Below are 25,643 nucleotides of genomic sequence, written 5' to 3'. Positions count from 1 at the left end.
TTTAACAAGCAATTACATTCGCATTATCTAGATGTAAGTTAATTTATAGCTAATGTCCTAATTTATAGCTAATGATGTCTCATCAATTCTCATTGTGTACCCTCATTTTTGGTTGTTGCAGGTCTCGGGGCAGGAACTCCTAGCTAGTAAGAGACTATGCAAGAAGTCTTGCAATAAACAGATTTACATGCACTTGAATCACTTCAAAATGGGTTTTGGATACAAGTCATTTCTGTCGTTAGGAAGAGACATCCGCTGAAAAACAGTCGTGGCAATTTTGACATCACAATTACTTGGTAACAAGATTGTGTTCATAATACCCTTGCCATAGTTTGTGACACTGACTTGTAATTTCTTTGGTGGAACTGGAGGTCTCTTTATTGTGTCATATTTGTCTATACAAGTATAAAATCCAAATGTGTAAATCAAACCGATGATTAAAATATCTTGGGTTTGTTTGTACCGATTTTACACCACTAGAGGGTAGAGTAGTACAAAACGTGGTTCGGGGCTGAAAATGTATTCGATGATGAAAAGTGAAAGGTGATGCGCGACAAAAACATCAAATTTTCTTTGTGTGCGAGTAACGCGTGAAACGTCACGGCCGTGATCATTGCCGCACAGAGACAACTTATTGTTTACTTTTATCGACAGACAAAAATGAGGACGTCTGCAGGATTGTATTCAGGAATGTGAGAGCAAACGCGTGTGTAAACAACTCTGGTGAAGTTTGCAGACGTCTGGCGTCTGCTCCGTGAGAAGAGGAGCCACGAAAACATTCGGATGAATGTGGGGGGGGGAATGGATGTTTGAGGACCCTTTGAAGAGGCCTTTGAAAAGGTGAGCATAACATTTTTGTCACGCATCAGAAGACCCGTGGTATCGGTCACATAACAGTCGGATGAAGCTCAACAAATGTTTATTTTCCGATGGTGGTGTCAAACCGAGACATTGCATGCACTAGATTTTGGCATATTGACAATTTTGCCATTTAATACGGATGCAACGTCGAAATGTCATTTTGCATAGATTGACCGCGTTATGAATGTTCATTTATTTTCATCACACAATGGTAAACGGTTTTAGTGTCTTTTGAGAAGGAATGCATGACTGCTCTTGCCGTTCTTCGTTCCACGCTCTTCGTTCATCGTTCTTCGTGCCACGATTTTGTTATTTTGCATAAATTATAATTTATAACGGTTTTAGCGTCTTTGAGAAGAAATGCATGTGGCCATGACTGCTCCCGTAATTCCGCTCCAGTCCATGATCTTGTTAAAAAAGTATTTAAGACCTGTCTGAACGTGCCTGAACCTGCGAATGTCCCCTGTCTTTGTAAATCAGTAAGTTGCTTATTCATTTAAGCCTCGATCGAAGGAATTGATCAAGTTTTTTTTTTGTATTAAACTACCGACTTACTACAAAATGTCAATAAGGCATATACAGCTCTAGCTCCCATTTCGCATGAATGAAGAACTGAACCCCACAATTTTCTTGACACTAATAGGTTGTATGTGCCCCCACTTGCCTAAACACGGCATTCTGATTAATATTGTGGAATAGGTTTTTAATCCATCTCAGGGGGCGGCCACTTGATGTTAGATGAAAATGTCAACATAGTTGCCAGATCTCAGGTCACAAGCAATCACAGCTTTGCTTCAGAAATCTCGTGAGTGGTGCCCTGAGATGGATAGAAACAGATAGATTTTGCCTGTTTAATCGTGAAGATCGCACCGTTCACGTGGAAGCATGGGGGGGGGGGGGGGGGTCTGTGATGATTTGGATAATCGATCCAGTAAGCAAGTCCTTAAAGACATAAATGGCTGCAAATTCATTTTGAAGGAACCAGAAACATTTTATCCCAGTAGTGTTGACATTATTGTCCTACTTGTTGAAAAAAAAAGAAAACTGCTAAATCCCTCTGCATTCCCCCCAAAAGAAAAAGAGAAAATTCCAGTCTAACTAAAACAACATGGGCCAGTCGGCTCAGCTGAAGTCAGGCAGAACCACTGACCCAGATTCTGCTCTGTGGTCTCCGACAGTGACGCTGGTGTGAGGATTACTTTACAGAGTGTGCAGATGTGCTTTGCCAAACTTTATGTACATGTTACTTTAAAGGCTGTTTTTTTGTTTCTCTCATGTTAGTGTACTAACACAAAAAATACTACAAACAACATATATTCTTGTTTGTTTTGAAATAAAGTTTGTCTTTATGCTACTACTCTGAATGAAAATTATTAGCGTGGACTTAAAATTAACAAACATTAGGTCCTGCTGGCTGTGTTTTATAGCAAAGCACAATAAAGTTTGTGTAAAAGGGGAGTGCGGCGTCTCATTTCGCTTTATGCATTCAAGCAAGAATTAACGAGACTTTGCTTTTAAACTACTACACTCTACTGTGGCTATAAGAAGTCTACACACCCTTGTTCAAACTCCATCTTTTTGTGTTACAAGAGAATGAAACCAAACTAAATCAAAACCTTTTCCACCCTTGATGTGACCTACCAATATGTCTGTGTTTCAATCCATGTAGCTGTGTTCACCAATTGATCACATCATTATGCAAATGTAACAAGTCCCATGCCAAATTGAAGAACAGTCTGTTGAATTCAAAATCCCATTAAGAATTTGGTAGATTGTGTTGAATAGATTGTGGATTAAATATGTCATGAAGCCATTTCCTTCAAGTGGACCACACTACTCAACCAGTCGGATGCTGTTTATTCAGGTTAAGCTAATTTGCTGTCTTAAAAGGTCAACATAATGACAGATGAGCCAGCTGTTACAACACACACACATGCATGCACGCACACACGCACGCACACACACGCACGCACGCACACACACCACACCCACACAAACACACTCAGAAAATGCATACTATTAGGGCATCACCTAAATGTGTGGTTTCTCATATCTAGTGCAACACCTCAAATATCTGCTTGTTTTTATTGTAACACAGAAAGTGACACAGTAGGACAGTAAGACAAAAAAGGCTCCACAGGACATTCCTTTGTGGGATTGAATGTTCCCCACTTCCTAGTTGTTGGTTTTATAGCTACAAAACCAAAGGTTTCCAAAGATGAGAATGAGCAAAACAATTGAAAAAGCAGTCAGTCCTCAGATTTGAGAAGCTGCAGCTCGGTAACAAAATCATTCTTGTTTTGTGATTGCGCCAAGTTGTATGAAAAAACGTGTTGCCGCATAGTCGAGTCTCATGGTCACTTTTGCTGTTTGTCTTGTTAATTATTATAACATTGACATTGTCACAGCGCTAAATTCTCGTTTTTTGTTGGTGAACTAAGACACATTCCTTCCTTCCCTTCAGCCTGGAATGGTTGGGGTGTGCTTTTCCTGTGTGAGTCACGTGCATATCGGGTTCACAGGAGATGTATCTGCCAGGAAGAGAATCACTGACCTAATGATTTCAGCCTGGATAACGAGGAAGAGGTGAAGGTTTGGCAAAACAGATGGAGGTGGGGGAAGGTATAAAAAAGGTCAAGGAGGGTAAAACATGCACGGATGAAGAAATAAATGTACCGTTTTTATTATTTTGACTATTTTACGGCATCATTTAGGCCAGGGGTGTATAACTATTTTTTTCCGCGGGTCGCATTGTAGTCATAGCTTCTTTTGGAGGGCCATTATTACCACCCAAATAAATGTATGAGAACCTCATATTATATACAGTAAAAGCTACAAAACAAACTGGCAAATAACTCGTTTTCAAATCAGACGAGTAAAAACTGGTCAAATATTTAAAAAAAAATATATTATTAAAAGTGAAGACAATTTGCAATTCTAGTAATGACACACGGATTTGATGCACAATTGGTCTTTGCGGGCAACATAAAATGATGTGGCGGCCCGTATCTGGCCCCCGGGCCTTGAGTTTGATACCTGTGCTTTAGGCATTTTCTCGAGACTTAAATCCATGTTGCGCAAAATGTATAAATCGAAGCTGGTGTATGGTAATTATGTAGGTAGACCAGGGGCGTCAAACTCATTTGTGCCGCGGCCCGCATTGTAGTCATTGTTTCCCTCGGAGGGCTATTATGACTGTCAACGTTGTCTATATACATACATCGGACGCTAGTAAAAATTGTCCAAATAGTTTAAAAAGATGAATGGTAATAAAAATTGCTCGCAATGTCCATCCATCCATTTTCTGAACCGCTTAGTCCCCACGGGGGTCGCGGGCGTGCTGGAGCCTATCCCAGCCGTCATCGGGCAGTAGGCGGGGGACACCCTGAACCGGTTGCCAGCCAATCGCAGGGCACACAGAGACAAACAACCATTTGCACTCGCACTCATACCTAGGGACAATTTGGAGTCTTCAATCGGCCTACCAAGCATGTTTTTGGGATGTGGGAGGAAACCGGAGTGCCCGGAGAAAACCCACGCATTTGTAAAAAGTGAAGACGATTTGTCATTGTAGTAATCACACAAAGTTGATGCAAAATTTGTCTTCGCGGGCCACATAAAATGATGTGGCGGGCCGCATCTGGCCCCCATGCCTTGAGTTTGACACCTATGAGGTGGACTGTACGACTTCTTTGTAGTTGTTTCCCAAGGGGATATTTGGAGCAGCACACATCACATTTGGAGTGAATTGCATATTTCTACTGCTTCAATGACTATAACCAGATTTTAGATAAAAAATAACTTCAGATTTTATCCAAATTTCAATAATTCATATTCTATGGTTCTGGGTTTGAATATCGGCCTGACCTTTATGTTTGTCTGTTATTCAAATGGATTCTGTCTTCATCATACATTTTCCTCCTACAGTTAAAAATCATCCATGCTAAATTAATTGCTGACGCTTTAATGCCCTATGGCAGGGGTGTCAAACTCATTTTTTTGGCGGGCCGCATTGTAGTCATAGCTTCTTTCGGAGGGCCATTATGACTGTCAACTCAAATAAATATATGAGCACCTCATATTATATACAGTAAAAGCTACAAAACAAACTCACAAATAACTCATTTTCAAATCAGACGAGTAAAAACTGGTCGAATATATAAAAAAAAAGATATTAAAAGTGAAGACAATTTGCAATTCTAGTAATGACACACAAATTTGATGCACAATTTGTCTTCGCGGGCCACATAAAATGATGTGGCGGGCCGTATCTGGCCCCCGGGGCCTTGAGTTTGACACCTGTGCCCTATGGTATGAAAAAGAGTTTTGATATGAGCTGACTGGTGACCATTATTCTAATCGAGAGTGTTCCCTGGAAAGATTTCAGTTATCTAGTGAATGTGTCCAAGAAAATTTAATTCAAATTTGATTCTTCTCGTTTGGTAAAATGATCATATGGTTAACCTTATTTGTATTTCAAGTATTTCGAGTCATGATCAATATGATAAAAGTGTTAGTTGGAAATGTCTTGTCTAAGCTTGTATTCTGAACACATTAAAGTAGGAAGACTGGCTCAAGAAGCAGCTGTGCAGGAAGTGGTGCTTGCTAAAATGGAAAGTCAATTATCGTATAAATGTGAGGCAATAAAAACAGACTGAAATTTTGAAGAAATATGGGTGAGAAAATAAGTCACCATGACAGTGAACATAACACAACTTGAAACTAAAGTGACTTCAGAGTGGTAGAAAGGGTGGAGGCGCTAAAGTGAAAGAATGAGCAGAATAATTAAAGGGAGTTTAGGAAAAAGGCACACTCAGACTTACTATTCATAACTGGATAGAGTGGAAACCTCTTTCCTTTGTATCACCGCTGAAAAATGTGGACTGATGCGTTTGTGTGCGTGTGTGTTTGTGCATGTGTGTTTGTGCGTGTGTGTTCATGTGTGTGTTTGACCCACAGAGCTCTGGCCCACTCTGTGACGCAGATGTAAACAAGAGCTCTGGCCCACTCTGTGATGTAGATGTAAACACACAGCCATAAAGCAGACTTTGTCCACATTTAAAGGAAGACAAAATGGACTCTCACATTTCAAGTAACAATCCACAAGATGCCCCCATGATTCGAAGCGGCAGCTTCTTTAAGGTAAGGACACAGTGGGTGAGAAGGATTTTATTGAGGTGGTTTTCCAAGATCATTTATAACGTTGGAACATGCTACATCCGGAATCAACACAGAAGACTGACCCTACACTTAGTCTCATGAAACTCTGTCAAAATGTGTTTCCTGAATGAATTTTGTGCTGAACTCAATTTTCTGTGTGGGATCACTTTATGACAAAACCCACTTAGCTACATGCATCTTTGCTGATTTTGTGGATTAATCATGCCGTTTATTCCAAGGTGACACTTTATTAAAAAGTATGGGAGAGAGGTGGTAATAGCGATTATTAACCATCACTGCATCGACAACTTCTCTCAGCAGTCAAATGTGTTTGTATCCAACAATACTCACCTCTGTTTACCATTTAGCTTTGAACAATTTGTTTTAGACATTTCACCCAGATGCCAACTAATGGGCAGAAAAATGTTATGGGGGGTTAATCTTTAACAAAATTCAGGACAGCACTCAGAATATTTTCTGGAATAAGCTGCTAAAAACATATTTACTTGTTAATTTACGATCTAATTTCACTCTTGATGGGTTGGCAGGCATTAGTAGTTTAAAGCTAATCGTTCTAAAAGTTAAATCTCCATTATTCGGAACGTCCATCCATCCATCTATCTTCTTCCGCTTATCCGGGGTCGGGTCGCGGGGGCAGCAGCTTCAGGAGGGACTCCCAGACTTCCCTCTCCCCAGCCACTTCATCTAACTCATCCCGGGGGATCCCAAGGTGTTCCCAGGCCAGCTGAGAGACATAGTCTCTCCAGCGCGTCCTGGGTCGTCCTCGGGGTCTCCTACCGGTGAGACATGCCCGGAACACCTCCCCAGGGAGGCGTCCAGGAGGCATCCTGATGAGATGCCCGAGCCACCTCATCTGGCTCCTCTCGTGGAGGAGTAGCGACTCTACTCCGAGTCTCTCCCGGATGACCGAACTTCTCACTCTATCTCTGCGGACATCCTGCGGAGAAAACTCATTTCGGCCGCTTGTATCCGGGGTCTCGTTCTTTCGGTCACGACCCATAGCTCATGACCATAGGTGAGCGTAGGAGCGTAAATCGACCGGTAAATTGAGAGCTTTGCCTTTTGGCTCAGCTCTCTCTTTACCACGACGGACCGGTACAGAATCCGCATTACTGCCAACGCTGCACCGATCCGCCTGTCGATCTCGCGCTCCATCCTCCCCTCACTCGTGAACAAGACCCCAAGATACTTAAACTCCTCCACTTGGGGCAGGATCTCATCCCCGATCCGGAGAGGGCATTCCACCCTTTTCCGATCGAGGACCATGGACTCGAATTTGGAGGTGCTGACCCTCATCCCGACCGCTTCGCACTCGGCTGCGAACCGCTCCAGTGAGAGCTGGAGATCACGGCCTGAAGAAGCCAACAGCCCCACGTCGTCTGCAAAAAGCAGAGACGCGATGCTGAGGTCCCCAAACTGGACACCCTCAACGCCTCGGCTGCGCCTAGAAATTCTGTCCATAAAAATTATGAACAGAATCGGTGACAAAGGGCAGCCTTGGCGGAGTCCAACCCTCACTGGGAACGAATCCGACTTACTGCCGGAAATGCGGACCAAACTCTGGCATCGGTGATACAGGGACCGAACCGCCCTTATCAGTTGGCTCGGTACCCCGTACTCCCGAAGCACCCCCCACAGAACCTCCCAAGGGACACGGTCGAACGCCTTCTCCAAGTCCACAAAACACATGTGGACTGGTTGGGCGAACTCCCATGCACCCTCGAGGATCCTGCTGAGGGTGAAGAGCTGGTCCACTGTTCCACGGCCAGGACGAAAGCCACACTGTTCCTCCTGAATCCGAGGTTTGACCTCCCGACGGACCCCCCTCTCCAGCACCCCTGAATAGACCTTACCAGGGAGGCTGAGGAATGTAATTCCCCTGTAATTGGAACACACCCTCCGGTCCCCCTTCTTAAAGAGGGGAACCACCACCGCAGTCTGCCAATCCAGGGGCACTGTCCCCGATGTCCACGCGATATTGTAGAGACGTGTCAGCCATGACAGCCCCACAACATCCAGAGCCCTTAAGAAATCCGGGCGGATCTCATCCACCCCCGGGGCCTTGCCACCGAGGAGTTTTTTAACTACCCCAGTGACTTTGACCCCAGAGATTGGAGAGTCCGCCTCAGAGTCCCCAGGTCCTGCTTCCACAATGGAAGGCGTGTAGGTGGAATTGAGGAGGTCTTCGAAGTATTCTCCCCACCTACGCACGACGTCCCGAGTCGAGGTCAGCAGCACGCCATCGCCACTGTAAACAGTGTTGACGTTGCACTGCTTCCCCCTCCTGAGACGCCGGATGGTGGACCAGAATTTCCTCGAAGCCGTCCGGAAGTCATTCTCCATGGCATCGCCAAACTCCTCCCACGCCCGGGTTTTTGCCTCACCAACCACCGAAGCCGCGTTCCGCTTGGCCATCCGGTACCTGTCAGCTGCCTCCGGAGTCCCGCAGGCCAAAACGACCCGATAGGACTCCTTCTTCAGCTTGACGGCATCCCTTACCGCCGGTGTCCACCAGCGGGTTCGGGGATTGCCGCCACAACAGGCACCAATGACCTTACGGCCACAGCTCCGGTCGGTCGCCTCAACAATGGAGGCGCGGAACAAGGTCCACTCAGACTCAATGTCCCCCGCCTCCCCCGGGACGTGGGAAAAGCTCTGCCGGAGGTGGGAATTGAACCTCTTCCTGACAGGGGATTCCGCCAGACGTTCCCAGCAGACCCTCACAGAGCGTTTGGGTCTGCCAGGTCGGATCGGCATCTTCCCCCACCATCGGAGCCAACCCACCACCAGGTGGTGATCAGTTGACAGCTCCGCCCCTCTCTTCGCCCGAGTGTCCAAAACATGCGGCCGCAAATCCGATGACACGACTACGAAGTCGATCATCGAACTGCGGCCTAGGGTGTCCTGGTGCCAAGTGGACACATGGACACCCTTATGTTTGAACATGGTGTTCATTATTGAAAATCTGTGTCGAGCACAGAAGTCCAATAATAGAACACCACTCGGGTTCAGATCGGGGGGGCCGTTCCTCCCAATCACGCCCTCCCAGGTCTCACTGTCATTGCCCACGTGAGCATTGAAGTCACCCAGTAGAACAATGGAGTCCCCAGAAGGAGCGCTCTCCAGCACTTCCTCCAGGGACTCCAAGAAGCGTGGGTACTCTGAGCTGCCGTTTGGTGCATAGACACAAACACGTATTCGGAACGTAACAATGATCATTTATAATGGAACGATCATACTTTGTACCCATACCTTACAAACCGGTTTTATGATCTGGCCTTCCTTAATTTGATCAGCAATTTTATGGCTATGAGCAAGCAACACTGTCGCATGCCACGGATGTATTCCAAGAAACATGCTTGGTAGGCCGATTGAGCACTCCAAATTGTCCCTAAGTGTGAGTGCGAGTGCGTATGGTTGTTAGTCTCTGTGTGCCCTGCGATTGGCTGGCAACCGGTTCAGGGTGTCCCCCGCCTACTGCCCGATGATGGCTGGGATGGGCTCCAGCATGCCCGCGACCCCCGTGGGGACTAAGCGGTACAGAAAATGGATGGATAGTTTGAAGAAAGGTTTGCAAGGGTGTAAATGGGAATTAATATTATAGACATAATTGAGAAGCTTTGAGGTATGCTGAAGTCCACTTGATGATGCAGTTCTCTGAAAATACAAAAGGTGAAAAGGACGAAATGCTATGATTTTTTACGGCCTACTATTTTCTGATTGTTATGCAAGTTAGTGGTAAGACTATGATACGTTCCAATTTCCATACAACAGTTGTGTTCCGGCACCACAGTAAAAATGGTTGTGAACCGAGCAACCACCTCTTGTGCATTGAGTGCTTACTATGCCCTTTAACAGATAATAACAGAATTCCCTTTTTACTTGAGTAAGTGCACATCATATTGTGTTTGCATTGCATCACGTTCACTGCACTCCACAGAGACTTATTTGTTTTATTTTAGTTTTGGACATTAGTGACAAACCTTCGGTGAGGGTTGTGAGGCCTGGACAGGAAGGAGTCTACAAGGTCCAGTGAGGGAGGGTGGGGGAGCCTTTGCTGAGTGACATAGTGCCCACATGGTGGAGAAAGCTATTAGAGAACACAGCACTCTGTTGGTCAACCCGAAAACTTGCGCTAAATAGACAGCAATAAATAATTTATTCATACAGCATTTTAAAGTCATAGATGTAAGAGAACATTCTAAATAAAACAATGAAAACATGAGACATGCTTATATTATAATCACACCGCATTACTTCCTATCATTGCCAAAGAGGCTGGTAGACTCCCAAAAATGGTCACCAGAGATATGCTGGATAGTGAAGAATTTAATTTTCAAGGGTATGCAAACATGTTGAAACTGGAAAATATAAAAACAACTGACGCAAGTCTGATGCAAACTGAACAAGCCAAGACAAGCTAACTGGAAAATATACAAACCACGTGGAACGTGCACTAATATTCCACAAAACAAGTACAAGAATGAACGCTGAACGCGATATAGTGTCAAACACAAAGCCTATATTGGGGGGGGGGTTTCGATAATCATGCGAGCGTTCCCAAAACCGAGCGCAAAACAAGACATGTTCTCACATTTTGAATATAAGTGCGTACAATGCTTTGTGTGTAGTTTCCTGCCTGTCGGAAATTAGACACACACACAGGAAGGCTGAGCAACCTTTTCCCTTGTTCTAAACCTGATCTTCATCTTCAGCTATTCTCTAGGATTGGTTGACTGCTATTGACACTCGTCCTCAAACTTTTCTACCAGAGCCTCTCATTCTTTTTTCTTGCAGCTGATTGATGCATTTGCGCTGGAGATTGGGGAGTTAAAGAAGGAGATGGTTCACACCTCTCCCACAGTGGACCAGGAGCCTGCGGACACACAAGGGTATCAATCTTACGATTTTGTTAAAATACTTATCCCTCTCAACTTGGACTGGACTTGGACAATGTGTCACTTTTTTTTTACAGTACCAGGTGAATCAAAACTCCCTTTTTTTTCTCACGCGTCTTTGTCAGGCTAGAGAGCGAGGTGAGTGGCGAGGTTAATGGCATTTACCTGGAACCCCCTCAACTCGGCAGTGTGAGGTGTGAGAGGGATTATGGATATGACTCATTACGGAGGAGGATGAGCGTCCTTGACAGACTGACTCAAACACACACTGCATGGCTGCTGCTGTCAGTCAGTGAAGAGGAAGCCAAACACATCCTCCTTAAACAGCCGCCAGGGGTGAGAACCATGATCTGGAATATTAACCAGCTATATTTTTTACCCAAGAATCTATAATCTTTGGTTGGTTTGGGATGCAGGTTTTCTTGGTAAGGAAGTCAGTCACTCTCCAGAGGAAGGTCCTCTCTGTGCGTCTGAAAGAGGATGGGGCAGGAAGCGCCATCAGCCACTTTCCTGTCAGAGAAAGCCACTATAGTAAGTTTCATGCTTTGCTTCAGTAACATACTGTGGTGCCTTTGAGGCACGACTTTAAATAACTCCTTGACCTGTAACTCAAAAACATTTGTATCACAAATTATCTTTCCTGAAGGGAATGAATAAAAAAAAACATCAACCCCCTCCCAAAAATCCCAGATTTTGGAATGTGTTTTTAATGACAAAAAATAGCAATCTATAATATTTTTAATTGTCACACTTTCTCCTTTAATTGTGCTGCAATTCTGGTGTGCGCGTCTTGCCCCCTGTGGGCAGTCTAAGACATGAACATACTTGGCTTCACAGTTCAGCATTAATATTTGTTGTTCTTTGCAGAGGACAAATAAATGCATGTTAGTATGTATTCTTATATGGTCTGTTTACATGTGTTAAATTTTAAATATTCATTGTAGTGGCTAGGCGGCTCGGTGGAGCACTGGGTAGCACGTCCGCCTCACAGTTAGGAGGGTGCAGGTTCGATTCCACCTCCGGCCCTCCCTGTGTGGAGTTTGCATGTTCTCCCCGGGCCGCGTGGGTTTTCTCCGGGCACTCCGATCTCCTCCCACATCCCAAATACCTGCTTGGTAGGCCAATTGAGCACTCCAAATTGTCCCTAGGTGTGAGTGCGAGTGCGAGTGCGAGTGCGTACGGTTGTTTGTCTCTGTGTGCCCTGCGAGTGGCTGGCAACCGGTCCAGGGTGTCCCCCGCCTACTGCCCGATGATGGCTGGGATAGGCTCCAGCACGCCCGCAACCCCCGTGGGGACTAAGCGGTACAGAAAATGGATGGATGGATGGATGGATTGTAGTGGCTCTCAGCCATTGTCCCTACGGGACCAACAACTTGTTGCAAGACCGAAAATAGAAATCAAGATCCATAAAGCATTTTGTTTTTGTTTTTATGGGGGGTAAAAATAATCTTGTAAATGCATGTACAGTATATTATATTTTAAACCCCCGTTTCAAATGAATCACACTGCTTATCTCAAGTTTGCGCTTGCAAATCAAAACAAAAAATTGGCCATTGGTGTTTTCTTGAAAAAAGTCGGGTCGCTTGTACCTCAAGGGACCACTGTTTATGACATCAAATGCTGCCCATTATTGACGTGAACACGCAATGACCTTTAGATTTGCGGAGTATTTGTTTTGAAGGGTAAATTATGTCACTGACATTTACAAGAGATAATTTCAATAACGTTTCACCTTGACTATAGTGGTGCCTACAGTTGTCCTATACTCCCTCCAAATGGCCAAGGCAGGAAAAGCAGCACTTATCTTTTTTATTTATCGTCTCAGTGTTTTGTTGAATCAGAATTTGCAATATGGACCTGAAAGCTGCAAGAATGAAGAAGCGAGGAATCTAGTCAGCCCTGGTAGTGGGTCAATTCTTAACTGATTTGACCTTTGGGATTCATTTTTTTCAGTTTTTTAGAATTTATCTCATCAGTGAGCCTATACATAAAACCCTTTGTTTTTCTTCTGAAAAATATGTACTGTTTAGAAGGTCCTATACATATGCTATGTCAGATATTCCTAAGCATTGTTGCTTGCAATGTCATTGAAGTAAAGGAAGTATCTCCGTGCCAATGGATGATCTCATAGCAGCTGTCACGTTTCCTTGATATATTCTGCACATGTTCAACAAGGGGAAGTGACGGTGTGCATGTGTGGGTCATCTGCTCACCATTACATTTCCCAATCTGGACACATTGAAATAGAAAGATATTTACTGAACACTTAACATCCTTATTTTTTCTGTACGGCTCAACCTATTGAGGGTTGCACAAAGCCAAGATCACTTCAAGCAAAAGGCAGACAAGACCCTCAGCTGTCTGCCTGTCAATCACAGCCTACATAACAGAGAAACCATTTATACTCACGCTGACATCATTGTATACGAAATGGGACTTTCTATTAATTTTATAGTTGTATTGAAAACAATTTATATTTCCATGTTTGATTGCTTTGTAGCGTTTTCTCTCGATGAATCTGGAATCAGCTTTGCAGATCTTTTTCGTCTCGTGGCTTTCTACTGTATAAGCAGGTACTTAACAATTTCTCTCCTTTTTTTTGATACTATGCTACTGAGGGATGATGAAATTACCATTTGAACTGTTTATTACATTACATGCAGATTGCAACCACTTAAATCATATGAACGATTGTAACAGAAGAACCATGGAATCGTAAAGGCAATTGCAACATGTCATTTTGCATTCATATTATATACTGTATGTCAGTGGTCCCCAACCTTTTTTGCGCCACGGACCGGTTACATGTCAGAAATATTTTCGCGCACCGGCATTTATACAAATAAATCATACATTTATATAAATAAATAAATAATACATTTATATAAATACGATGAAATAAAATGATACGACTGACATAAAAACAAGTACAAATGACAAAAATAAAACTCACCATTACGTTGAATTAGTGGGAGCACTGAGTTTGTTTCTCAGAAACGAGCCGGTCCCATCTAGACGTAATCGGAGACAATGACACCCGAAGTGATTAAGGTTTGTCTTTTATTGCAGGATGCTTGGTCTCCATGTGTTGAAGCAGTTTTGAATGCTTCATTGCCTGGTTAGTTAGCCTGTCGCCACATATTAGCTTTGCGGGCTCGACTGGGGAATCATGTCACGTGACCGGGACGAGTGTCTTGACCTGAATTAATTGATCGTCGATAAAAAAAAAAAATTCTGTGCGGCTTGGCGGCCCGGTACCAAGTGACCCACGGACCGGTACCGGTCCGCGGCCCGGTGGTTGGGGACCACTGCTGTATGGCATATACCTTGATTAAAATGGTAATTTAAAAGTCATGTAACAGGATAATCAGTATCATAATGGGAATGGCACCGCCGCTGCTCACTGCTCCCCTCTCTCCCAGGGGATGGATCAAAATCACACGGGATGGGTTAAATGCAGAGGACAAATTTCACCACACCCAGATGTGTGTGTGACGATCATTGGGACTTTACTTTAAAAAAGGAGCATTGAGGAAAATGTTGAACAAACTGTAGTCATAAATATAAATTAGTTTTTGATACAGTATGTTGGTAATATCTCAATAATTCACAAAAATATTACTATTTTTCATTTTTTTTTGGACGTGATAATGGCTTTTGCTCAGAGGAGCTCCCATTTGAGTAAGTAAATCCAGAATATTGTGCAGGTCAAACAAGAGAATTTGAGCATTTGAATTTTGATGGCAATTAATCACCGTTTCGGACATTAGGTGACAACAGAACATGACAAACTATACCGTGGTAACAATACACATTACAATGCTTGCCTCTTTCTCGTGACGTAGATAAGTTCAAATGGATAAAAAACAGGTAGCAAGGTCCAAAGGTGGGTGGGCCAGTTTGTTGTGAATCTCATCCCAAAAAAGCCCTTAATTGATTACAGATTCTTTTAGTGGCATCGATGTCAGTGCTGACATCATAGAAGTGCCAACGTTCAGCTCACTCAACTGTCCCTTTAATGTGTTTTCTTAATTTTATATATCTGATTACTTTAGGGATATCTTGCCCATCCCTCTCAAACTCCCAGAAGCCATTGCATCTGCCAAGACACAAAAAGATCTGGAAGAGGTGGCTCAACTTGGACCAGGTAGTCTAATCCATTGTTTTGTAAAGGTGGCAGCTCTAAATAAATGAAAATATGATCCCAATAATTTGAGATGAGTTGATGAATGAATGAAACTACTCAGCTGTAAATAGTGAGGATATGACACGCTTGGTTTTGGTCAAGATGTTGAAAATGTTGAGGTAATGGTGACGTAGGGCTTGAGAAAATTTCATTGTGTGAAGTTGTGCTGATATCCCCCTGAACTGGCTCAGCGTCTCCACTGCATGCAATGCCGTTATTGTACGTTGTTTTCTTGCATTCCACGATATGGAGGTGGTTAGTGGCTTGAAATCAATGCCTCTTCTATCGCTTAAAACGAAGCAATTTTTACATGAATATATTGTGAAAAGGGTCTTTATGTAATTGCACAATTATTGTAGACAAGGCAGTTTTTGTTTGTGAGTAGCATTTTCATTGCATCTCGTCTCATCTTCCTCACATGATAAAGTCTCCTTGAGGACAATATTTTGTCCCAACATTAGTACAATCTTGCGTTAACACTCAACTTTATTTAAAAAGAACAATCTCCATACAAAACCATAGACATTTAAAACAAGATATGAATCAAATGAAAACCATAAACAGCCAAACACTTATACAGTCTTCATAACATCAAGAAGGAGATCAAGTTGAAATGTCAACTACTCCATCATGGAAACAAAATGTGACAATTTGGGGTGTACATGTTATTCATATAATGACAAATGACTATCCAATTCTATTTCTTTAATTCATGTAGCTTTAGATTTAGTTGTTTGCATGAACACATATGCTTCAATCTGGAGACATGGGCAGACATATGACAGCAGCTGTCCAGTAATGTAACAGCTAGCGTTTCCTTTTTTAGCCTGCCGGTGGGGCTAATATTTTAACTGGTGCACGTGAACTTGTGCTCGTCCTTTTCACTTTGGTCAAAATGTCACTTTTGGAGGGCTGATTCTAAGTTACTGTCGAATTTCTTTCGTCAGAGACCAATAAAGAAAGGCAGGAGCAAAGAAGGCCATTACAAATTAGTGAAATAGAAAATGACATACTGACACTTTTTAAGCGCTATATATTAATATATAAGGTTGATGGTAGCATTAACAATAAATAATCCAGGAACTACATGACATTGTACTCTAGCTCAGTTTAAACATGAGACAGTACAAAGCTGACAGTGGAATGGAGCAACTGGAAATGTGTCCGCGATGTTGTTTGTTGAGTGCCCGCCCACTCTGTGAATAACATTGGCGACTCCCTCTTTGTGGCTTTGACACACCAACGAGTTCGAGGAAAGAGACACAGGACTGAGTCGGTGAGTTACGGCCAGCGGCTAGAAGAAGGGAATACCCATTTAACACTGCAACTTCAAAACTTGAAAGACAACCTTTAAACTGGTGGTGCAAGACACAAGAGAATGAGGTTGTGAAGATCAGTGTGCAGAATGAATGTTTCGCTCTGTATGCCGGTCAGAATTTGCCTGAGCGTTAAACTGTCTCTCTTACAGGCTTTTGGGACTCTGCCCTGTGCAGCCAGCGTCCGGCCTCCCACCTTCCTAGTCGACCCTCTAGCCGAACTCTCAGCCCCCAACGGACAAGCAGGACCACTGAGGAAGAAGGGTCGGAGCGTCATCATACTGGGCCCCACTGTGACAGCGCACCACCGACATTACGTCACCGGGCTTCTTCCCCTCGAAGGGAAAAAAGGCATTCCAGTGCTACTCTCTGCTTTGTCAACCCACTGTTTTTCCAAACTCGGCAGCACCATCACTGTGAGGTCAATCTATCTTTGCACGACACTATAAATGTGTCAATGAAATCCACAAGCGGCGGCACCCAAGAGAGCGAGCGGCACCAAGAAGAGATAAAAGTGGATCGCAAATCCCACCCCCCTCCACGACCACCCCCACCTCGCTTGATGCTTCGCAGGCGACCGGCCCCACCTCCACCTGGAACTCCAGCACTTACTACCAGACCCAAAAGCATGCCAGTGGCCATTCCTGTGGCCCCAAAGCAGCAGCGGGCCCCCACCAGGCGCCCAGCTCCGCCTCCACCGACAATGGGTGCTAAACACAGCACCCCACTCAAAGGTTCAGGGAGATCACCAATCCATGTGCCTTCAAATCCACCACCTCCAAGACCCAATAAGCCACTTATGCCCCAACACTGCCACATTGCCCTTGATGATGAGACCATTGCCCAAGCTATATCTCGAGTCAAGCCACCTGCTTGCGTTCCGGATGATATTCCGATCGAGAACAGTAGTGTGAGTCCATCGATCCAAAACGAGAGAGGACTTCAACGACTCAGTGACATGAGCATGTCGACTTCTTCTACTGAGTCATTGGAATATTCACAATCTCCCGGGTTCTCTCTGGGCATGGGTTCCACCCAGTCATGCCACCTTAACCATCAAGACACAGTAGAGGACACAAGTGAGGACGATGATGAAGATGATGACGATGATGGTGAAGAGGAAGTAGAGGAGGACTATGGGGTGGGCCTCGAGGCTGACTTGGAAATGCGTCTCCGTCAGTCCTTCAAAGCGAGGAGGCGCAGGGTGGGTGTGAGTCTAAGCGGGGGATCATTTATTCTTCCCCAGGCCTTGAAGGGACGCTTACGCAAGGTCAGCGGTATGCTCACCTCCTTGATGACGCCAGAAAGACGGGCAGTGAAAAAGATTGCTGAGCTGTCCAGGAATAAAAGTTCATATTTTGGCTCCCTGGTCCAGGACTATATTAGCTTTGTTCAGGAGAATCGGGGTTGCCACACTTCAGGGGAGGATTTTCTGCAGACACTCAGGCAGTTCATGACGCAGATGAAAGCTTACTTGTGCCAAAGTTCGGAGCTGGACCCTCCAATAGAGTCGCTCATTCCTGAAGATGTGATTGGTAAGGCATTTATTCCATCTATTAGACGTCTTTGAAAGTATTATAATGTCAAAAGAAGCTTTTTAAAATTGATATGATTGTGCGTCATGTTTTGTCGACGCAAGCGTGTGAGAAGTACGTCACTCAGTATCGCTTCTCTATAATGTGAGATGATCCAGTGGCAGCTCAGCAGTAGTGGCCACTTAGTTAAGTCAGTTGAATCACATTGAAAGGGATAAAAAATATCTATTCAGCGCTATTCCTGGAGGCCCGCTATCCTGCCTGTTTTAGATGTGTCTTGCGCCCCTCCAGGACCGAGTTTGGACACTCATGGTGTTTACTTTTGGCTTAAACAAAAAAGAACTAAATGAACTCATGACTAGTTTGAATATGCTTTAGAGCTAGTGTTGAGTTACAGTAAGGGCAGCGGGATTTGTCTTGATGACTTCTATTCTTAGCCTCCAAACGTTGGTAATTTTTTTCTCTGCCCATTGCTGACATCTGAGGGTCATTTAAAAGGCAGGCACTAGTGGATTTAATTTAAGTTCTTATTAAATATTCTTTGGACAATATGTTGTAAACATGTGAGCAACAAAGCAATGCATGAATGTGTGAATGACTTTTCACTTCACTCTTGTTCATTGTGGACAATAACAGCAAAGCTTTGTTTGGAAGAAAAGTGATTCATTCTGTTTGTGCAAACTGACATTTAACCCTCTGATGTCATGACAGCCCCTACAGACTGTTGATGACTGTCCTGGTTTTATATTGAACACTTTTTGAACAGACAATTTCATTACTCAGCAACAATAAAATGTTGCTGATGTCAGGTCTAACCAATGGTTACCTCTGTTATTAATATTGGGCTAAATTATTTCACTGCTTATCAAATATTCAGAGCTACTCTGTCTTACTGTGTCCACACAGACTCAAAGAATAGTTTCAACATCCTTCAGGCAACATTAGGGCCACACCAACAAAAGTACATATAGAACATGCGCACACAATAATAACATTTTTGTGGTAGCTTTTTCCTTTTTTGGGGGGGAGAGTTAGAAAAATGCTCTCTGTCGTGTTTTCTCTACAACACGATGGCTCAGCGGTCATAATCAATTGCTTAACTGCTCAACCAAATCAATTAGTATACTGTTAAATGACTGTGCTTTTAAAACCTAAAAATGTTATGTGATGCTTCATATTCAACAGAACAGGTGTTGGAAAAGGCCATGCACAAGTGTGTGCTGAAGCCTCTGAAGACTTTCATCGACGTGGCCTTACATGACTTTCAGGTGAGAGATCATCTTACATTTGTTTTCACAGTGTCACATTATGTATGGCGACAAGGACAAAAGGAAAGTCAACCAGTTTAGAGACTGTAAAATTAAATCAGATAACCTTTCTTTGTCTCACAGCTGGGACATTTCAAGGTCATGTATGTACAGTGAAAATGCAAATGTACATGTTACAATGACAAATAAAGATCTATCTATCTATCTAAATTAGATTTGCGGTAGTGTCTATTGATGTTATTTTCTCAAAACATAAATGATGTCTTTTAATGCAAGATCTTTCATTAATATGTTTTATTTTGTATGCAGAGTATTGTGATGTTGGATCTGAATGATGACATTGACTTACATTTAGCTATTAACATATCAAGCGGTAACTTTTAGTCAACCTGATGACACAGGTGACAAATGTTAAAGCATTGACACTCACTGAGTAGTCATTGTAATGGTTCTAAATGTAACTCTGGAGCAAGAAGAACCAGGTTCAACTTAGGTTTGGTTTTTAATAGGTGAACAGTGGAGATTGGCAGCAGATGAAAGACAATTTAGCCTTGGCTAAATCCAAGAGGCCTGAGGAGCTGGGAGTGGACGGTGCGGTACCACCTGACGCTATGGCCATTGAGAAGATTCGACACAAGTTCCTCAGCATGAGGAAGATGTACTCACCTGAGAAAAAGGTGTCACTGCTGTTACGTGTATGCAAGCTCATCTACACCATCATGCAGGACAACTCAGGTATGGAGTAAGAATTTGATTTGAAAATGATTTTGAGCTTGCAAACAAAGACTATGCGTTGATGTAGCTGTAATCCCTCAAAGTCTACTGCCCCTCCCTTGACCCTTTTTCACCCACACGTCTGCTTCCTTCCAGGGAGGATGTACGGCGCTGATGACTTCCTGCCCATGTTGACGTATGTGGTTGCACAATGTGACTTGCCTCAGCTGGACATGGACATTCAGTACATGATGGAGCTGCTGGATCCAGCTCTTCTTCAAGGAGAAGGTACTGCTTTATATTAATACAGGTTAATTAACAGTTTGATAGGAAACGTCTCCCGGCTTTTCCTACATGTAAAAAAAAAACGTGCACGGTAGAAACGTCCACGTTTTTTCCTACATCAAAAAAAGATGCAGGGTAGATTAGATTACATTCTTGAATATAATATATATTTAATAAGTCATAATGAAAAAAAAATGTTTAAGGTCTTCTACCTGAAAAGAAATCCGCTTATCTTTACCGAGCAGGTGAATTTGAGAGCTCAGAAAGGAGGAAATTCCAATCTGTGAGACTTGAATGGGTTGGACGAGGTTCAAAGGAAAAATAGGGCTAATGCTTCCAGTATGTCTGCCAAACCTGTCTGGCTTTCTTCAGTAAATTAGCTGGAAAATAGCACAGTTGTGGTATGATTATCCCCCGTTAACCGCAGTAAATTCAGAGCATATTTCAGTATTCAACAGACAAATGCTACCCGGCTGGAATGCAGCATTTTATGTTTTCCTGATTTCAATTACAGTGGGTTATTTATAATATTGTAGTACAATAATCAGGAAATGTCAAACAAAACCATCAATTTATTACCTCTTCTATCCTAGGAGGTTACTACTTGACAAGTGCCTATGGGGCTATGGCCCTCATCAAGAATTTTCAAGAGGAGCAAGCAGCACGGGTGCTGAGCTCTGAGGCCAGAAACACTTTACATCAGTGGCACCGCCGTCGCACTGCTCAGCGTTCAGCACCCACCGTGGATGACTTTCAGGTAGCACACCTGACCTGAACCCAGGCTGTGAGTTGTGGCAATTTCAAATAGATCCTAATCTCTTCTGTTTTTAAATGGTGTGATTGGGTTAAACAACAACTACAACGCTTTATGGACAAACGTATTGGAACACCTAGCCATTTTATATGCAAGACTGAAAGTGGAAGAAATACTAATTCTCTTTGTCTACAAAATTGTGCACTCAATTAGGAAGACTTTCAAAAGGTCCAGATTATAGCGATATACAGTAATCCCTTGTTTTTCGCTGGCGTTATGTTCCAAAAGGAACCTGTGATCGGCGAAATCTGTGACGTAGAAACCTTTATTTTATTTTTACCATTATTACTCAAGTCGAGTTTATTCATATTTATAGCCCTAAATCACAAGTCTCAAAGGGCTTCACATCTGCAAAAATTGACAATTTTTCTCAGCATCCCCTGATCTTAACTCCCAGGAGGGCAAGGAAAAACTCAAAAACCCCTATTGGGGAAAAATGAGAAACTTTGACAAGAGACCACAGACGGGAGGATCCCCCTTCCAGGATGACCAGGCTGCAATGGATGCAGAGAGGGCACATAGAACACATAATGTAAAACAATCCAAAGAAAAAGTGGATGTCCATATTCAAAGTCAAGATTGAAATCAAAGGACAAAACTTGTTTTCAGGCCCAAGCATTTGTTTTAACAAATTAAACACTTTCTTCCAGATAACTACAGTAAAATAATAATTTTAATCATCAATACAAAGTACATATTATATAGTGCGCCTCTGCGGCCTGACTCCACTCTAGTGACTTTTTCTTCTGAAGCCATAACACAATGCATGTGTGAAGCAGCGTGAAAGGTGAACTGTAATATAGCGAGGGATTACTGTATTCACATTTCTCATTACAATACTTTGGAAATCATGCATATTCTACAATGTTTCAAATTCACAAATTAATATAGAATTATTGACTCAATGAATGTAGCGGAAAAGTTATTCATCTTAAATTATAAGAATGTAAAAATACTGGAACGTTTCGGCTGACAGTGCTACTATTACATAGTTCCCTCGTTTATTGCAGCGGATACGTTACCAAAAAACAGCCACAAGTAAAATCCACGAAGTAGAAGTTAATCTTTTCTTCTAGATTTTTTTTAAAAATATTACCGTAATTTTCGGACTATAAGTCGCGGTTTTTTTCATACTTTGGGTGGAGGGGCGACTTATACTCAGGAGCAACTTATATACATATATATATATTTTTTCACTTTTTTGGGCATTATGGCTGGTGCGACTTATACTCCGGTGCGACTTATAGTCCGAAAATTACGGTAATGATATTTTTGTGGGGGTATATTTATGCCTCTATTACGCCGTTAACTTTATTATATGTGAAACCTGTAGACTCACGTGAAACTGGCCTCTTTACACACATTACCAAATTATAGTGCTCATTGTCAGATGTGTAGCTTATTCACCGTCATGATTACTGACCCCGTATTGTTAAGCCAGACAAGTAGCTAGCCAAACTTTGCTGGTAGCTAAGCTGGATGTGGCATTGCCATTAATAGCATCGAGCTTTTAATCGAGCATGTTAATGTGAGTGTGTTCAGTCCACCCCAGCAAAACGTTTTGGGACAGTCTCTGCAGCTCAACTATCAGAAAATTTAATATTTTTTACCCTCAGTTGCACTGTTCATTGTGTTTTACTGAAGTGCAAAAGGCACATTTTGACTTGAAAACTGCAGTGTGAAACTGCTTATTTCAAGGCTCGTATTCAATTAAGAATTTTTGTGCTTTCTCCAAATTGTTCCCACATAGATGAAAGTCAAGAGTTGTCCAAATTTAAAAGTCAGGAGCAAAAGTTCGACTTAAGGCTTTATTTCTTGCTTTATAAAGGTGTTATCCAAAACTCATGTCCATTTAGTGAGGCCTATTTAGAATATTTGTATTTCTCACTAATCTTACGGCACGAGGTTTCAGATCAGAATCTAGTCCCGTTTACATTATATGCAAGCGATTAAAATGTACGTGCCAGAATGTATGCGCTTTTTTATCTGCTTGTTTGTATTTCCTGTCATAATACAATATTTTTGTTCTTCCCCCTCAAGAACTATCTACGTTTAGCCCTGCAAGATGTGGATACGGGCTGCACAGCTAAAACCTTAATCGTCCAGTCATACACCACGACAGAAGAGGTCTGCTCACTTTGTGCTGACAAATTTAAGGTTTCCGAGCCTGACAACTACGCCCTCTTTCTGCTCACTGAGGACACCTGTCAGCAACTGGCCCCTGACACACACCCTCAACAAATCAAAGCTGAGCTTCACAGCCGACCCCGAGCAAAGACCTTTAATTTTGTCTACAGACGGGTGCCGAATCTAAACCTTAATATACCAACTTAGTGCCTTCTTTATTAATGTTCAAGCTGAGCAGTGAGGGAACATTCCCCAAGTGGCAGCACTTGAATTGAAACAGTTACTAATATTCATGTAGTGTTCTAGTGCTTAAACAATCTTGACTGATGAAGAATTTTAATAGAAATGTGGGAAGTTGGACTCTGGGAAAGTGTTACGTGAGTCATAGTGCGCCCTTAAAAATGTATTATGGTAATACTAATTGTTTGTGGCATCGGCAGAGTCAAAGAGCAAATGATAGGTCATGCAAAGTGTTGATTTATTGATTTGGAAATTACAGTGGTACCTCTACTTATGAACTTAAATGATTCCCCGGTCCGGTTTGTAAATAGAAATATTTGTTAGTAGAAGCAACTTTTCCCATAGGAATTAATGTACAGTCTAGATGATCTCTTGGAGGGCTTCCTTCTGCTGATCGTCGAAATTGTTGACACGTTTTTATGGCCATATTGTTTCGCAAAGATCACACACGCTCATGTTTTCTTATATCTTGTTTTAATTGTAAGGACATCATCACCTTTTTAATAATGCGTGCCAGACTATACCAAAAATGAAACTTTTTTGCCCTATTTTTCAATGTAAAACATCCACAAAACCAAAACAACAGTTTTATTTTTGCTTTTTCAAACTTTTCTAACAAAATATGAATGTCCCTTTTTGACCTCCAAGCTTTGCTTAGGGAGGTTCTACTTTTCTACACTTGCTAAAAATACCCCCGAGAAGACACAGAAAAAGTCAGGCTACTAAATTATTGTGTGCTTCCACTTACTCCTTGCAATGTGCTCACCGACTCGTCATTGCTTTTTGGTGCGTCGGTTCACAAGTCAAAAACTGGTTCATAAGTAGATGCAAAAAAAATTTCGTTCGTAAGTATAGGCGTTCATAAGTAGCGGTATCACTGTGGTTTTAGCATGTGGACGGAAGTTGTTTTTTGTTTTATTTTTTAAATATGTGGACATGCACACTGCCTGAAAAGCAGCAATGGCATATTATTAAACATTTTTTGTAATAAACGTTTCCATTAACTGCTGTATACCCATTCTGCCTTCAAAAGGACATTTAAGTTAGTGTATGCTACTACAAGCATTTAGATCAAGTGATGAGCTGTCTTAAATGAACAACATCACATAGAACAAAGTATTGTAACTACTAAGGTTTCACTTGTGTTACTTAGCAATTGCTGGTCAATTGCGACTTGTATTACTATTATTATTGTTATGAACACATGTTTTGTATTCAAATTATTCTTTTATATCTCACTATTTTTAAGGTGACAAAGATTTGTGTTGTCAGTTATCAGTTCTGCAATGGGCATGATGCAGAGTGATCATGAGTCGCCGATTGTTCTCAAAATGGATTCTAAAAGCATGAAAATTGAGTATTGAGTAAATGTAAATTCTACAAATATTTGAAATCTGATATTTTGAGGTTTATTCCACTGAGCACACTCATGATACAGTATAGTGGCAGAAATTGGATGTGTAGGTTGAGGAAGTCACCACCAATTTTTTTTTTAAGTGATGTTGTATGTGCTCCCACTTGTGCAACACGGCATTCTGATTAATAGTATGTTTGTGGAATATACAGTTGTCAGGTCTCAGTTCACTACAGAAAACTGGTCAGCCGTAATTGGTTGTTACGTGAGACCTAGCAACTGTGATTTGTTTCAGTCAACAGTAAGTGACAAAATGGCCGCCATCTGAGATCGATTATAAACAGATAGATTTTGCCTGTTTAAATCATATCCCTCAAAAAAACATGAATCAAAACACTGTTCCGACCAGTTGAGCTGCACAGAACATTTACTAAAGAAATTTGGGGGTTGACTTACTGTTTAAGGGTCTTTGTGTATATAAAATGTTGTCTTTCTGAGTATGTTTTGGTCCAAGTATTACAATTAAGCAACTTTGTCATGTCTGTATGCAATCTACCATCTGTTCAGGGATGTCCAACCTTGGTCCTGGAGGGCCACTGTCCTGCCTGTTTCCATGTCTGAATGTCTCTGGAAAATAAATGTAAGCCACTCAAAATTACCACGATGCACTTGGAAAAGTAGTGACCATCAACGTTAACTCAAAAGTTGAATATAGACCACAATGCATTCCGAGCAGGGAAATGTGGCGCAAGCACAAATCTGTTGTGTAACAGTTACTTTATATCACAGAAATAATTATTTGTTTTGATTCAATTGAAAGTATGAAAGACAAAGGAAAGGAAATAAATACTTTTCATTCACAAA

General features: G+C 42.3%; 1 protein-coding gene across 3 annotated transcripts; it reads left to right on the top strand.

Annotated features, from left to right (window-relative positions):
• Positions 1-527: 527 nt before the first annotated feature.
• LOC133150890 (ras and Rab interactor 2-like) lies at positions 528-25,643 on the top strand. 3 transcript variants are annotated; one of them, XM_061273492.1, is made up of 13 exons: positions 528-840; positions 5,821-6,003; positions 10,840-10,934; positions 11,066-11,276; positions 11,357-11,471; positions 13,441-13,513; positions 14,996-15,087; positions 16,595-17,977; positions 19,163-19,245; positions 19,755-19,980; positions 20,116-20,247; positions 20,838-21,001; positions 23,099-25,643. In XM_061273492.1, the coding sequence occupies exons 2-13, from the start codon at positions 5,935-5,937 to the stop codon at positions 23,390-23,392; spliced, it is 2,937 nt and encodes a 978-aa protein (XP_061129476.1). In that variant the 5' UTR covers positions 528-840; positions 5,821-5,934; the 3' UTR covers positions 23,393-25,643. The 3 variants fall into 3 exon arrangements, with proteins under 3 accessions (XP_061129476.1, XP_061129478.1, XP_061129477.1); XM_061273494.1 differs by having other exon boundaries at positions 20,838-21,028; positions 23,099-23,241; XM_061273493.1 differs by lacking the exons at positions 13,441-13,513; positions 14,996-15,087.

The sequence above is a fragment of the Syngnathus typhle genome, linkage group LG3 (genome assembly GCF_033458585.1).
Source record: "Syngnathus typhle isolate RoL2023-S1 ecotype Sweden linkage group LG3, RoL_Styp_1.0, whole genome shotgun sequence".
Classification (NCBI taxonomy): domain Eukaryota; kingdom Metazoa; phylum Chordata; class Actinopteri; order Syngnathiformes; family Syngnathidae; genus Syngnathus; species Syngnathus typhle.
Note: the sequence above shows the minus strand (reverse complement) of the source record. Positions and strands in the feature narration are given on the sequence as shown.